Raw genomic sequence first — 13,301 nt, forward strand, 5'->3', positions numbered from 1 at the left:
TACATGTCACTTGTCTCGTTCATGGTCTGAACAGAATAGCAACGCTCTGTCTACTTCAAAAATATGAACACTCATATCTCTGAAGTAAAGATTTGGTTTTTTAATTCTGATGATCGAAAACGATTTATTACTTTGCCAGGCAGTTCAATTCAGCGACAATGTTATAGATGAAAACAGTAATGCAATCAATAAATCAACAACGACAGTATTATCCATTCATGGGATATAAAATCTCTATTATAGATAAATAAGTACGCACAACTTAAATGTGTACTGATGAGTGAGTCCACTAGACATTTAAGTCGAGTTTAATAACAATAAGACCTACATAGTAAAATCAATATAAGAAACTAAATATTCAGATATACTTTTAATATTATACTCGTATCTATCTTTATTAATAATTCCCATTAATTATTTTGTTTCTTCCTCTAGATACTCTTCATATTCCATAAATAATCATAAATTATATGTTCTAAATACTAAATATAATTGGAGAAAAAAGTAAAGGTACAACACTCAGAGTTGTATTTGAGTCCCCCTTTTCAGTGTTCAGGTCAATTCTGAGTCATCATGCTCCGGGTTTTTCGGTGCACAAGTCCTCATGCTCCGAGTCCATGGAAAAATAAAAAGTGTTTGGATCTACCTATAGTCTCATCTACGGCAAGATATTATTTCCCACAAGTTCTTTCTTAATCTTTGACAGCACTGATTTACTTTTGGTTCCATTGACTTTGTGATGGCGTAGTAAGGATAACAAGGAATAAAAGAATAATGATGGCAGCTTTCGTAAATAAAACATATATTAAGGAAGAAATCACACTCCCTGAATCAGGTAACAGCTGTAAACGCTGGGTCCTCTTTTATAATAGCTTTTTGAACATCTACGGTCATAACCAGTGAAGACAATTCGGTGTAACATACAATAATAAAGTTTGAACCGATTTCAAAAAGTTCATCTATTATTCATTAAAAAATAAAGGATTTGGAATGATGGATCTGATTAATAACAATCTGTGAGGGAAGGCGATAGGATTTAACTACGGCATTGGAGAAAATAATTATAATATTCCTTCATAGGTTACCTACTACTGAAATCTCTTTCAGATTCTATATATGTAATCATAATATTTAATAATAATTTTTATCATACTGTTATGAGCCAGCAAATTCATTACAATATCTTAATCAATTATGAGAATCCACAACTACAAACAACTACTCAAGAAGCCGAAGTAATAGTACATGAACTTAAAAGACACCAAAGATTGATAAATATTCAAAATTCAAGGTCAAAATTATCTAAGAATTTTCAAAAGTCAGACTTTACAACACAAGCTCCAAAGGAGTAAATCTAGTTAATTTAAATGCATTGAATGGACATATATTTCAATTAAAACTAACTATTGAATTTATTTATGTTAAAACCGTCAGAATTGAAATAGAAAATCCCAATTTATATGCCAAATGTCAATTTATACATAGTCTAATTTTTTTTAAAACAAAATAACAGGAGAGAAAAAGAAAGAATAAAAAAATTAAAAATTGTTCACAACGCACGCAGTACTACCACATTTCCTACGGTACATGGACTAAATAAATGAATGAACTAAATTCACATGTTTTAAACCAAACAATCGATTGTTTTTTTTGTTTTTTTTAAATAAATTTTTCTTTTCATACAAACTTGTAGATTTTTTTTTGTTTTCATCAAATTTTGATCATTTTTGGAGGAAGCTTTGACCGGAAGCAGCCCTTTCAATCCTATCCAGACAAAAAACAACAACATTGCAGGGTATTCTTACTTATGCCTAAATTCATATCGTGATCAGTTCAAATTTTGGTTTGGTTAAAGTTGGTTTTATAACGCACACTCTAATGTACCTACAACACATAAACATTCATTCTATATGAATCTCTAAGATAATAATTAATTCATTAATCAATGGAGTATTCTTGAATGATACATACCTATATATAGAAAAACGGATTTATACTCACTGAGCACTGAGAAATCTACAAAGTCATGGAATGAACTCTGGATCAGAAATTTTAGTACTGGAATTGGAGTTTTTTTGTTTTGTTTTTATTTTTCAAATTTTTCTTCGTTCACAAAACAAATATTAGATTAATTTAGTAGTTAAGTAATATGCAACTACGTCAAAATAATATACATTTATTTCTCTTAAATGGCGACAATTATGATTTTTTTTTTAATTTATAAATTATTATATAAAATAAACTATTGCTTTTATGTCTAATAGTTGTATTTTGAATTTATAAGTATAACAAACATTCTAATTAAGATGGAGTCGACAAAACTAAGGAATATGAGAAGACGAAGGGAGATGAAAGAGTTCCGGAAGGAGAGGAGAGTCAATCATTATATCATTGAAGGAGAAGTGGAAAAATATAACATTGATGCAGTTTTGGAAGGATTAGGACGGGAGAAATCGAGTTATAAAACAGACACTGGTATTATTTCAAAGACAAAGGAGAAGACAAAGAAGAAAGAACGAATAAGACGCTGCAATAATAATAAAAAGTATTTGCATAATGAGGTGGTTCCTCTAGAGTTGCTAGATGAAGCAATTATGGCCCAGATATTTCAGGTTGTGTTGGACGAGAAGCTGGAGAGGATACTGTAAGGTATGAGAATGAACATGCAGTTCCTGTTGAAATGATACTAGGGGGAGCAGGATCTAAGGTAGTTTCACTTGGTGTTATCGATGGGGCAATATTATGTATTGGGCCCATTGCTAACAAGGAAGAAGAAAATTTAAGTTTTAATGTTTACGAGGTGATTAATTATCTAGAAAATGCCTGGTTAGATTCGATTAGAGATTTTTAAGAATGATCTCTTTTGAATGCTGGCTCAGGAAATTATAGACAAAATTTACTTTTGCGTGCATTACATTTAAAATTTCTATCAAAATCATTTTAAATATACTTGCCACACACCAAATAAAGCTTTTTTGAATAAAAATCTACATCCAGAGACTTATTACTTACTATTCTCTATTCTTAAGTTTCTCAAAGATGGGTGGGTCGGAGAGTACGGTTAGGGATTATATTTTTTTATATGTTAGATTTTTTTCTCCAATCCATCAACTATATCATTTTTAGTTTTTTATATATCAAAACATAAATTATTATAAAACATTTATTGTTGACCATTACCGTATGGACTAGTTACTAGCTAGTCTATGTCTATTCTTCTTTTACAATTCTAATTGGTACCCAAGACTTACTTGAACAAATTGGCACTTTTTGACTATGGAATCATTTCTATTTTATCTTTATAAGTGGAACTTGTATTCCAACTGCATCCATTTATGATTCTAAAATATGTAGTAAAATAAGGAGCAGAATTGTTCATATAACGCAATATCTGAACTTGTGAATTAATGAATTTTAATGAATTAAAAGTGTTGCAGGTGTAATAAAAACGGAGAACAATTGTATTTCCTTTTATTTTCTAACTTCATCATATTTTTACATACGTAGTATGGAGTAGCCGTATATATACCTCAAATTTGTATTTAATTCATCATAATACTTACTTATAATATATTGAGCATCCAACCTCTTCTTATGATAATTTAGGTATATTTTATAATATGTAGATTATCATATATTCTTTAAAGTATAATATGTCATAGAAAACATGATTACAATATAGATTGTTTCTAACTCTGAGACAGAACCTAATATAATCAAATGAAAATGACTATTTGCTTTGAATTCAATATTTTTCAGGTCCAGATTCTAAGATATTCATGAATATGTATTTGTATGAGAATAAAGTTTGGTTAAGTCATAAAAACGAACTATAGTGGTGAGATCAGGAGAATATGTACATACTACTTTCATAATCACAAGTAAGGATGCTATTTAGATACAAATTGTATGTATGACGACTCTGAAAATAAGTAATAAAAGGTTTAGGCGAGTTTTATGTACTAGTATGATGTTGAGCCAGGAAAGAGATGCAATTTGTGTTCTTAAATGCAGTAAAGCACGTCATATTATATTTGCATAAGTAAAAACCAATTAATAACACATCTATGTAAGTTAGCCTAATGATTGAATGTAGTACATAGCTGATGAAATATAAAATTTGCGAATAGCTCCATAGGAAGTTCAGATAATTCTAAGACCATAGATGGAAAAAATTAACGAAATAAAGAAAAATCAATTTGTATGATGTATGATGAACAGGGTTTATATCCATCAAATGTACAGTTGAACTTTCAACTAAAAAATGTATTTTCTATATAGTTCAGGGATCGGCAAAGTAGAAGGCTGTATTATAAAAATAACGTAACATATTGATGACACAATATTCACGCAACTTTTCCTTTCTAATCATTTTTTGAAAATTTTAGTGTCAATTCTTTCTTTCCAAACCCAGTGAATGTTATAATATAGTTAGACTTTAATAATACCTACACCCAACTTAAATAATTTGTTATAACTATGGCTGTATCATTCCAGCAATATTTTTAATGACTGTATCCTTAACAAAACGTATTAAAAAATTTATATTATTTACTTTAATTTTTATAAAATAAGCATATCATGATATTTTATTTTTATATATCTCAAAATCCTTTTTTCTATTTTTTTTTTAAAAGATTGAATTGATAAATAATTTATCTTAAGAGCCTTGTATGATTAAGTAGTTCGAATGAGAAAAATTATTCCTTGATTATATCATTAGTAATAAAATAATTAATACTTGAATGTTCAAAAATGAATTGGATATGCGTGCATTTTTATCATTCTAATCCTAATGGCATACGAACATAGGATAACATTATTCCGTGATTAAAAGTGATTGTAATCCAGGAAAAGTTAAAATATTCAACCGAGCTGAGGACTCAAGTCTTACATAAGTCTCATTAAACTGCAACTGTAAACTTGACACAGTTCTTTCGTTGAAATTTTCTAGATTATTTTTTAATAACAAATTAATGCTGCCTAGGTTATATTGATGGCTAAGAAATGTAATGCTTACATGGAAACATGAACCAGTTAAAAATTTGACCATAATTCTTAATACAAGTCTCCAAACGCAACAATTTGCCCATTCGCCCCCCATCCTCAATAATTAATTCATCACTGGGATTCGAGTCGCTCTGGAGTTTTATAAAACTACAATTTCATATTCGACAGATACTTGTATATCCAAAAATTAATGACTTCGAATCGAATTTAAAGACTTGTTACTTGACACGAACTCATGAACAGTTCGGAGACCCAATTTTTGAATTTATCACAAAAACAATCTATCATTCTTAATCATACCCAAAATGTTATATTTTGTGAAATTGTTAATCTTGAGCGATTTACTTCCATTGGTAAATATTGCTTCTTTTAAAAGAAAACTATAGATTAAATAAGTCAGAATTAATTGTATTGTACTATGAAATGGGGTTTATGACCGCATATTACAATAAATTTAAGAGTGAGCTCTGATACTTATTTACTGATTCAATTTGGATGTCATTATAGTGGTTTTGAACCTTTGAGTATCGAAGTATTTCATTGGGCTACAATTTGTTCTCTTTTTCAAAATAAAAAATAAGGATTATATTCTTATGTATCCCGTTAGAAAAGGAACTTTAATGAAACTTTTGAAATTTAACAATATAACTTTCATAGTCAAACTTCTGAAATTCAGCAACATAACTTTAAAATTTAAACTTTCTGAAGACGGACTAGTCTATTTTTATATTAAAAGCATAATATTTAGATTATTTTTTTAAATCCAAAGTATTCCATTGTGAGACTCTGAGCTCACTCCCTTGTTTAAAAATTGTTTTTTATTTTATTTATCAATGTTTTTATGTAAGACTACCAAAGAGTTTACATACTTTTCCTTTTTTTTTATTAAAACGTTAAGCATGAAAATATGAAAAGGGTTCCTTGATGCTCAGGGAAGCAGCAGTGGCTAAATTTAAATTGCCTCGGGGTACAGTAGTTCACCTACACAATCTCTAGGATAGGGTGTATTATATCATATTAGAAGGATTCCTTGGTGCTTAGAACGGTGGTGGAGTTTAAACTGCTTTTGGGCCCAGCACTTCACCTGTATAACCTGAGAGCTGAGGTGTCTTTTGGGATATTCAAGGGTTCCTTGATGCTTAGGGAAGTAGCGGCAGATAAATTGAAGTTGCCTTGGGGCCTTGCAGTTCACCTACATAGGCTGTGGGCCACGGTTTATTATAATCTTATAGAAGGGTTTTATATCTTGGCATGTTTATTCATCACCCAATATTTTTATCGTCCGAATATAATATACATTGCAATGAAATTTATCACAATAATATTGCTTAACATAATGTTGCTTTACGATGATATTACCCTCAACGATTTTGTCTCACAATGATAATGTACACACCAATTTTACAACGCAACGATATTACCCCAAAAATTTGCCTGCAACCTTTTAACAACAATCATTTAAGGGACACCCGGGCTGGTGTTGCCTTGATGAAACACGATTTCTCTCCTATTCACCAATGCTTACCGCTTCTATTCTATCCCCAGCTCCAAATGGTCGAGTGGTTTACAATAGAAAGCTTTTTTGAATTGTTTTGAAAGTTTATTTTAAAAATTAAAAAAATTCACAACCACTGTGCTGCAACACGAACCGAAAGAGTATCGGCCCTGTATATATTGCAAATTTTCTTGGTCGCATTCTACGCATTTTTCCCTTTCAGATAGTAAAAATATAAAATATGGTGAATGTCTTCCTTTAAGACTTCCATGCCCGATGCACAACAATTCACAACTGAAACATTGAATCGGAATAATGTCCCAAATGCATATGTAGTATACACTTACACCCTTACAACGCTATGTAGTATAATCCAATTAGACCAGTAATGAAAAGGATATACTTTGTTTAAAAAAGGATGGGAAATACGAAATTACGTTTTCCCCAACCTATTACTAAAACATAAATATTATTATTATTAGGCGGGAATTTTAACATCCAGGTCAAGATGCTAACACCACGAAGATCTATTAAAGAATTAACTATAGAGAATGCAGCTCTTTTTTATTTTTAGGAAAGCGATGGAATTAAATTTTACTTTGAATTAGATGGAATTGTAGACATATACAGTAGGTACATTTAGTAGGAATATCGTAGCTTGGAACAATAATTGCCCAGTAACAAAAAAAGCACTTTAAGAAGTAATTTCTGATTTTTGGGGATATTTGGACATTATTTTATCGAATACATAATCAATGAGCTCAAATTGACCCTACCTGCACCTGCTTGTCTATAAATAAATGACAACAGCACCCTCAATCAATCTATATTTGTCCTTTTCAAATCTCAAAATTGTACTTTTTCTCAATGTTTTGCCCATTCTATCCATCAGTATCGTAAGTACATTCCATGCCGCTTATCAGATTTTTCTTAAGGAGGGTGTATAATTTTTTTTTTTTTCATAAATTTTCAGGCTGATTTCCCATACTCAAATGTGAAATAACTTTTTTTAGTCATTAAAAAAACATTCAAAATTTTCCGACTAACATCCCATTTTTTCAGAGTTAAGTAATTCCATGGGGGAGTGGTCACACCCTCACATGTTAACGACTCTAGATGCATAAGTGCATTATTATGTACTCCTCCGAAGATGAACTGTCATTTATGCTGTATATGTAGCTACAAATTAACTCTAAGTGTTAAATACCCGGTTCCACCCAAGTCTGAAGTTCAATTGCCCGTCTCTACTCGATTTGTGAGAGAGAAAAAATCTGAAATATATTCTTACTATGTATCATCAAACTTTGTTTGATTCAATTTATGTACATGTAATGAAATTTGAGATCTTGTTGTATGAATAATGTACTAAACATAATAGATTAGTCATTTTGATATTTTTTATTAATAATCTATTATATGGTATATCACATAAACCATTTAGATTATATCTGGATTTTATCAATATTGGATAAGTTATGTTTTACATTCTAATATATTAGGTATTATTGTTCTTATGATAGGAACCTTATTTGAGACAAATTACTATAATGCAGATATATTATATTTTATATAAAACAATTTAGTCAATCCTTTTACCCCAATAACGATCAAAAATATGATCCATCATTCAATTACTTAAATTTTAATATATTACGCCTTATAACTACAAATTTATTGGTATATAATTAAATAAATGAAGCCTGAGAGACATTACATCATGAGGTAACGCCCACCAAAAAACAAAATAAATTTCGACTATCATATTGGGAGAAAAAATGTAAAACCAATATGGAACATAAAAGATTTTTCCGAGATTTTGATCAAGTCTAGGGTATGGTAACTATGTCTATATAATACATATTCGTTTCAAAAATATTCAGCAATCCCCTATTTTGACAATGATTAGAAATAGGAGAAATATTCCAATATGGTTATCTTTTGTTAGAGCCCATTTTGAAAAGAGGGAAAACACAAAATGAGAAAGCTCTCGTATTCATGTTGTACCGGGCAGAACAACGCTCTCTAACGGCGCTTACATTTATTGATTATTCTTAGACACTTCGTAATAATCCAATGGACTTTTCATTTTAAAAAGAAGAAGAAGGATATCGCGACTACTACTCCACTCTACTAGATAAAAACTACTATCAAACAAATTTACAATTGAAGGAAATTTTTTTAGAAGTGAATGTGTATAAATACAAATGTGAAACCTGTGTGAATAACCTAATGAATCACTTCAAACAATAGTTTTAACAAAAAAAAAGTTTCTTTATGTTTAAATCCCTAAATTGCTGATATGTTGTAGATAAGCACATATACATGGAAGCTCAAAGTCATTTCTAAAATGGGGTTTATCACATGTGGTCCAAACGAAGCAATTGTCGTGTCCGGCTGTTTTCATTCGCAGCCTCTTATTGTTGTCGGAGGATGGGCGTTTGTTTTGCCATGCATACAAAAGGTTCAGAGGCTACCTTTAAACATCATGACCTTAAAAGTAGCTTCCCCCCATGTTTATACGATGCAAGGAGTTCCACTCTCCGTAACAGGGATTGCACAAGTTAAAATAACTTCTCACAATGAAGAAATGCTTCGATCAGCAGTTGAACAGTTTATCGATAAAACAGTCAAAGAAATACAAGATATTGCTATGTCCACTTTGGAGGGACATCAAAGAGCTATTATGGGTGCTATGACAGTTGATGAAATTTTCAAAGATCGAAAGAAATTTTCTAGTAAAGTTTTTGATATTGCGTCCACGGATTTATTTAATATGGGGATACAAGTGATATCATATACTCTAAAAGATGTTAAAGATGAAGAAAAGTATATGGTGTCTCTTGGAATGGCTCGTACGTCAGAAATACAAAGAGATGCCAGGATAGGCGAGGCTGAAGCAAATAGAGATTCACAAATTGAAACCTCATATCTTGAAGAGCAGCGCCTTGCTTCAAAATATGAGAATGATACGGAAATTGAACGATTTAAAAGGGATTTTGAGCTTAAAAAAGCTGATTATGACATGGAAGTCGAATTATCTCGTGCGGAAGCAGAGCTTGCTTTTCAACTGCAAGAAGCAATTATCCAGCAAAAAATTAAAGAAGAAACAAAAAATGTAGATGTTGTGGAGAGAACTAAAATGATAGAAGTTGCCGAACAAGAAACCGCCAGAAGAGTCCGTGAATTAGAGTCATCTTTAAAAAAACCTGCTGAAGCAGAAAAGTATAAATTAGAAGTTCTTTCGGAAGCAAACAAAACCAAATCAATACTCGAGTCTGAGGCTTCAAGTGAAGCTATTGTATTAAAAGGAGAAGCCGAAGCTTTCGCTCTTGAACAAAAATCCAAAGCTGAGACAGTAAATATGGCAATGAGAGCAGATGCCTGGAAAGACTATCACAAAGCAGCAAAGATTTCTATGTGGTTAGATGCATTACCAGTAATTGCTGCCGAAGTAGCCGCTCCGCTTTCACAAGTGAAAGGTGTCAAAATGATAGGATTCCCCGACTCCAAAGAGTCCATTGGCCCTGTAAGAATGACTCAAGAAATTCTTGATATAATGAACGACATCCCCGAAGCAGTTTATAACATAACAGGAAAAGATGTCAAGATGATTCATTAGTTATTGTTGTTTTAATTTGAAGTCAGTGATTTTTTTCATATTAATATGTATTAATAACATTTCCTTTTTAGTAACTGAAAACCAACTTTCCATTCCTAACGCTTAAAATGTTGGCTTCTCTTCTTCATGCACAGGAAAATGACTGCATCAAATCGATGTGTAATTGTTAAATTAGTTATTTTTATAAACATATATATATATATTCTATACGATTTTGCTTTAGCTATATTCTAGTATATTTATTTTTGAACTTAAACAAGCTGCATTTATTTACTTTTTTTTAAAGGAAATTATTTACTTTGAATTTATTTCACGTCTGGCCTTAAAATATTCTTATTTTTGTATAAAATTCTTTATTTTTTAATTTAAAGCACTTTTGATCTATTTACTAAGTACGTATATTATTTATGATAATATATAAATAGCCCCATTGGCAAATTATACTTAATGTATCTGTAAATATTTTATAATTAATCATTCTTATAATGGAGTAACGGTTGGTTTTAGGAGGAGGCACTTGCCCCATGCTCTTGATTGGGGACCCACTCTAGATTAAATTTTGAAAAAAATTATAAACCAAAGAACAAATTTTTATTAGAAATACTATAAAAGTAGAGAAACGATTGTCTAAAAATAAAATAAAATACTCTTTAAAAAAACAAGATACTCTAAATATGACAAAAAAAGTTAGAAACAAAAGGCCGCTAAAAATATTTTTTTTTAATATTATAAATAAGTGAAAATATAAAAAAAAAAGTTTTAACACATTAATCTTTGTCCCAGGCCCCCTAAACTAAAACCGTCTTTGAATGAAGTGTCTATGTTTTACTGTTTACATATAAAGAAAGGGATTAGATGTAGGTATACTTAATAATGCTTTACTAATTACATCAATTATGTTATTGTTTTAAGTGAGTATTCATTGAATATTTATTTTCATTTTTTAATTGCATTTGTCATGATATTTTTTAAAAGAAACAAACTACTTATTAACCAAATTTAACAAATAAATTAGTCAATATAATATGTTACTGCCAAAACATTGACCATGTATGTATAAAAAATTCACAACCATCTTGTTTAAACATTAATAATTAATTAATAATAAAAAAAAAAAAAAATTGAAATGTTTTTAAATGATTGATCAATTAAATGGAAATATATTTGCTATTAAAAAAATTGGAGTATACGTTAATTAGAACGGAAAAAGCTATTTCATATAAAAGAGGAATGGCACATACCAAAAAAACAAAAACCTATAAATTCTATATTTAACTATAGGTGTACTTGAAGAAATGATCACGAATATGTAATTATTTTTTTCATATCAAAATTGGTGTTCTAGAATATTCTATTTGATTTTTTAGTCTGTATTTTACTCTTTTTATGGATTTGAGTCAACTTTTGAGTATGAAAATATCGTTAATTCAATTAAAAATCAATAATTTGGAAGAAACCTAAAAATACTCAAACAAATTCTAACAGAAAAATCTGTAACACAAAATTTGATTATAGATTTATGGTCAAATTTGTCAAGTACGACTATACTTGAATATAGAGTTTAAAATATTTTTGAATCCGAAAAATTGTGTTGACTTATGTTATTAATCTAAATATTCAACTATAATTATTTAATCTTGAGCATCATTGTCATCTAGATTATTCATAGCTTGTTCAACCAATAGTTTCAAATGAGCTGGTAGATTGTCATTCTCCTCATCACCATGAATATCGCAATGAAGAATTGGAATGGGCGCTGAGGGTCTTTTTACTTCAGAGATCTCAGTGTCACTAGAGGTCAAAGCAGAAATCTCCTGAAATTTTTCAAATAATTCATCTAGTTCAGGAGAGTAATCCCCTTCACCTCCACTATCGATAATAATGTCTATATTTTTATCTGAAGGGTTGTAACCCTTCATTAAATAGTGAGAAGGCCATAGTATGAGTTCTCCATTTTCTTTTGAATATATTTTTTCTTCAAGCTGAGAAAGCCTTTCAAGTAAGTACTTGTTTGCCTTACGTTGATGCTTGAGTTGGGTCATGCGATCATTTAGGGTTTCCAATAAGCTATGGCAAAGTTCATACATGGATTTGCTATCATTAAAGTCTAGATTTTTGGGACATGGGAATGAGGTTTGATCAATAAGTCTCTTTAATTCCTTGTCTCGTTCCGGGTCTAAATGAGTCCTTGATATTCGATTTTTATTCTTATCAAGAGCGGATTTATAACGACGTCCCATTTCATTCGCTAATTCTTTCTCTTCCTGTATCTGTTCTAGGCGTTGCTGAAGGTACCTATTTTCAGATATTAAACAATCTAAATCCATAGTTTTATAGCCATCAGATTTCAGGAGCGCATTTAATGCATGATTAAGGCGATGAACTTTCCCTTTGTAGGCGTCTCTTTCATTCACTAAATCTTCTTTTTCATCAAAAATGGATTGAAGATCATGTTTTAGGGCACTATACTTTACTTGAAGGGTTTCTAGGTCATTCAGTAACTGAACTTGATGAATCTCATCCGTATCGCTTTTAGATAAAAAATTTCTGAAATTACACCAAAATTAGTAAAAATCATTAACTTACATATTACTCATTTGTACTTTTGTTGTGCTCTTTCTTCCGCATCTTTTTTGTCTTTCAAACGTTGTTGTCGGATCAATTGTACTTCTTCTTCCTTCTCCCTTAGGAGAATCCGACAGCTCTCTCGCTCAGCCAACAATCGCTTATTTTCGTCTCTCAGTTTATTGAAATGATGCCCAACGGCGTGATCTCGGAAAGTACGAGAATTAAATCCCCCAGGGTAAAGTGTCTCATTTATTTTAATTTCAGAGTACTGACTTTGAAGTTTGTGGATCAACTCTTTATACTCCCCCGATTCCTTTTTAATATTTTCCAATTCTTTGGAGAGAATGTACAGTGCTTCCGCTTTACTCTTCAATTTTTGCTTTAAAATAGTTGTTTCTGAAGTGTCGAAGAAATCCGCTGTTGACGAATTATTCATATTCGCCAGTGGAAGTAGCTTTTACAACACAACATGAATATAATACACAAGTCTCTTATCAAACATATGCCACTTATGGAACTGTTATTTCATGCATACATGTAGGCTATTTGATATTGTGGATTGAGAAACAGAAATACATACACATATTCCTCTTCCAGCTGTTATCGATT

General features: G+C 30.6%; 2 protein-coding genes and 1 long non-coding RNA gene across 4 annotated transcripts; 1 reads left to right on the top strand and 2 right to left on the bottom strand.

Moving 5' to 3' along the window:
• Positions 1-1,362: 1,362 nt before the first annotated feature.
• Positions 1,363-2,480, bottom strand: LOC139904858 (uncharacterized). 2 transcript variants are annotated; one of them, XR_011779107.1, is made up of 2 exons: positions 1,972-2,480; positions 1,363-1,906 (listed from the first exon to the last, which is right to left on the bottom strand). It is a non-coding gene; the product is annotated as an uncharacterized lncRNA (long non-coding RNA). The 2 variants fall into 2 exon arrangements; XR_011779106.1 differs by having other exon boundaries at positions 1,363-1,918.
• Positions 2,481-8,535: 6,055 nt separating this feature from the next.
• LOC121114951 (flotillin-1-like) lies at positions 8,536-11,303 on the top strand. The gene is made up of 2 exons (XM_040709079.2): positions 8,536-10,145; positions 10,196-11,303. Exon 1 carries the CDS (start codon positions 8,853-8,855, stop codon positions 10,122-10,124), a length of 1,272 nt encoding a protein of 423 aa, XP_040565013.1. The 5' UTR covers positions 8,536-8,852; the 3' UTR covers positions 10,125-10,145; positions 10,196-11,303.
• Positions 10,694-13,297, bottom strand: LOC121114952 (uncharacterized). Its single transcript, XM_040709080.2, has 2 exons — positions 12,728-13,297; positions 10,694-12,671 (listed from the first exon to the last, which is right to left on the bottom strand). Exons 1-2 carry the CDS (start codon positions 13,126-13,128, stop codon positions 11,756-11,758), a joined length of 1,317 nt encoding a protein of 438 aa, XP_040565014.1. The 5' UTR covers positions 13,129-13,297; the 3' UTR covers positions 10,694-11,755.
• Between the last annotated feature and the right edge of the window lie 4 nt (positions 13,298-13,301).

The sequence above is a fragment of the Lepeophtheirus salmonis genome, chromosome 3, assembly GCF_016086655.4.
Source record: "Lepeophtheirus salmonis chromosome 3, UVic_Lsal_1.4, whole genome shotgun sequence".
Lineage (NCBI taxonomy): Eukaryota > Metazoa > Arthropoda > Copepoda > Siphonostomatoida > Caligidae > Lepeophtheirus > Lepeophtheirus salmonis.

Excerpts from the sequence above, each read along its gene's own strand:
- LOC121114951 (XM_040709079.2), top strand. The coding sequence starts at position 8,853 with ATGGGGTTTATCACATGTGGTCCAAACGAAGCAATTGTCGTGTCCGGC.
- LOC121114952 (XM_040709080.2), bottom strand. The coding sequence starts at position 13,128 with ATGAATAATTCGTCAACAGCGGATTTCTTCGACACTTCAGAAACAACT. Across the intron at positions 12,672-12,727 it reads GAAGAAAGAGCACAACAAAA|AAATTTTTTATCTAAAAGCG; the intron begins GTACAAATGAGT and ends GTGTAATTTCAG.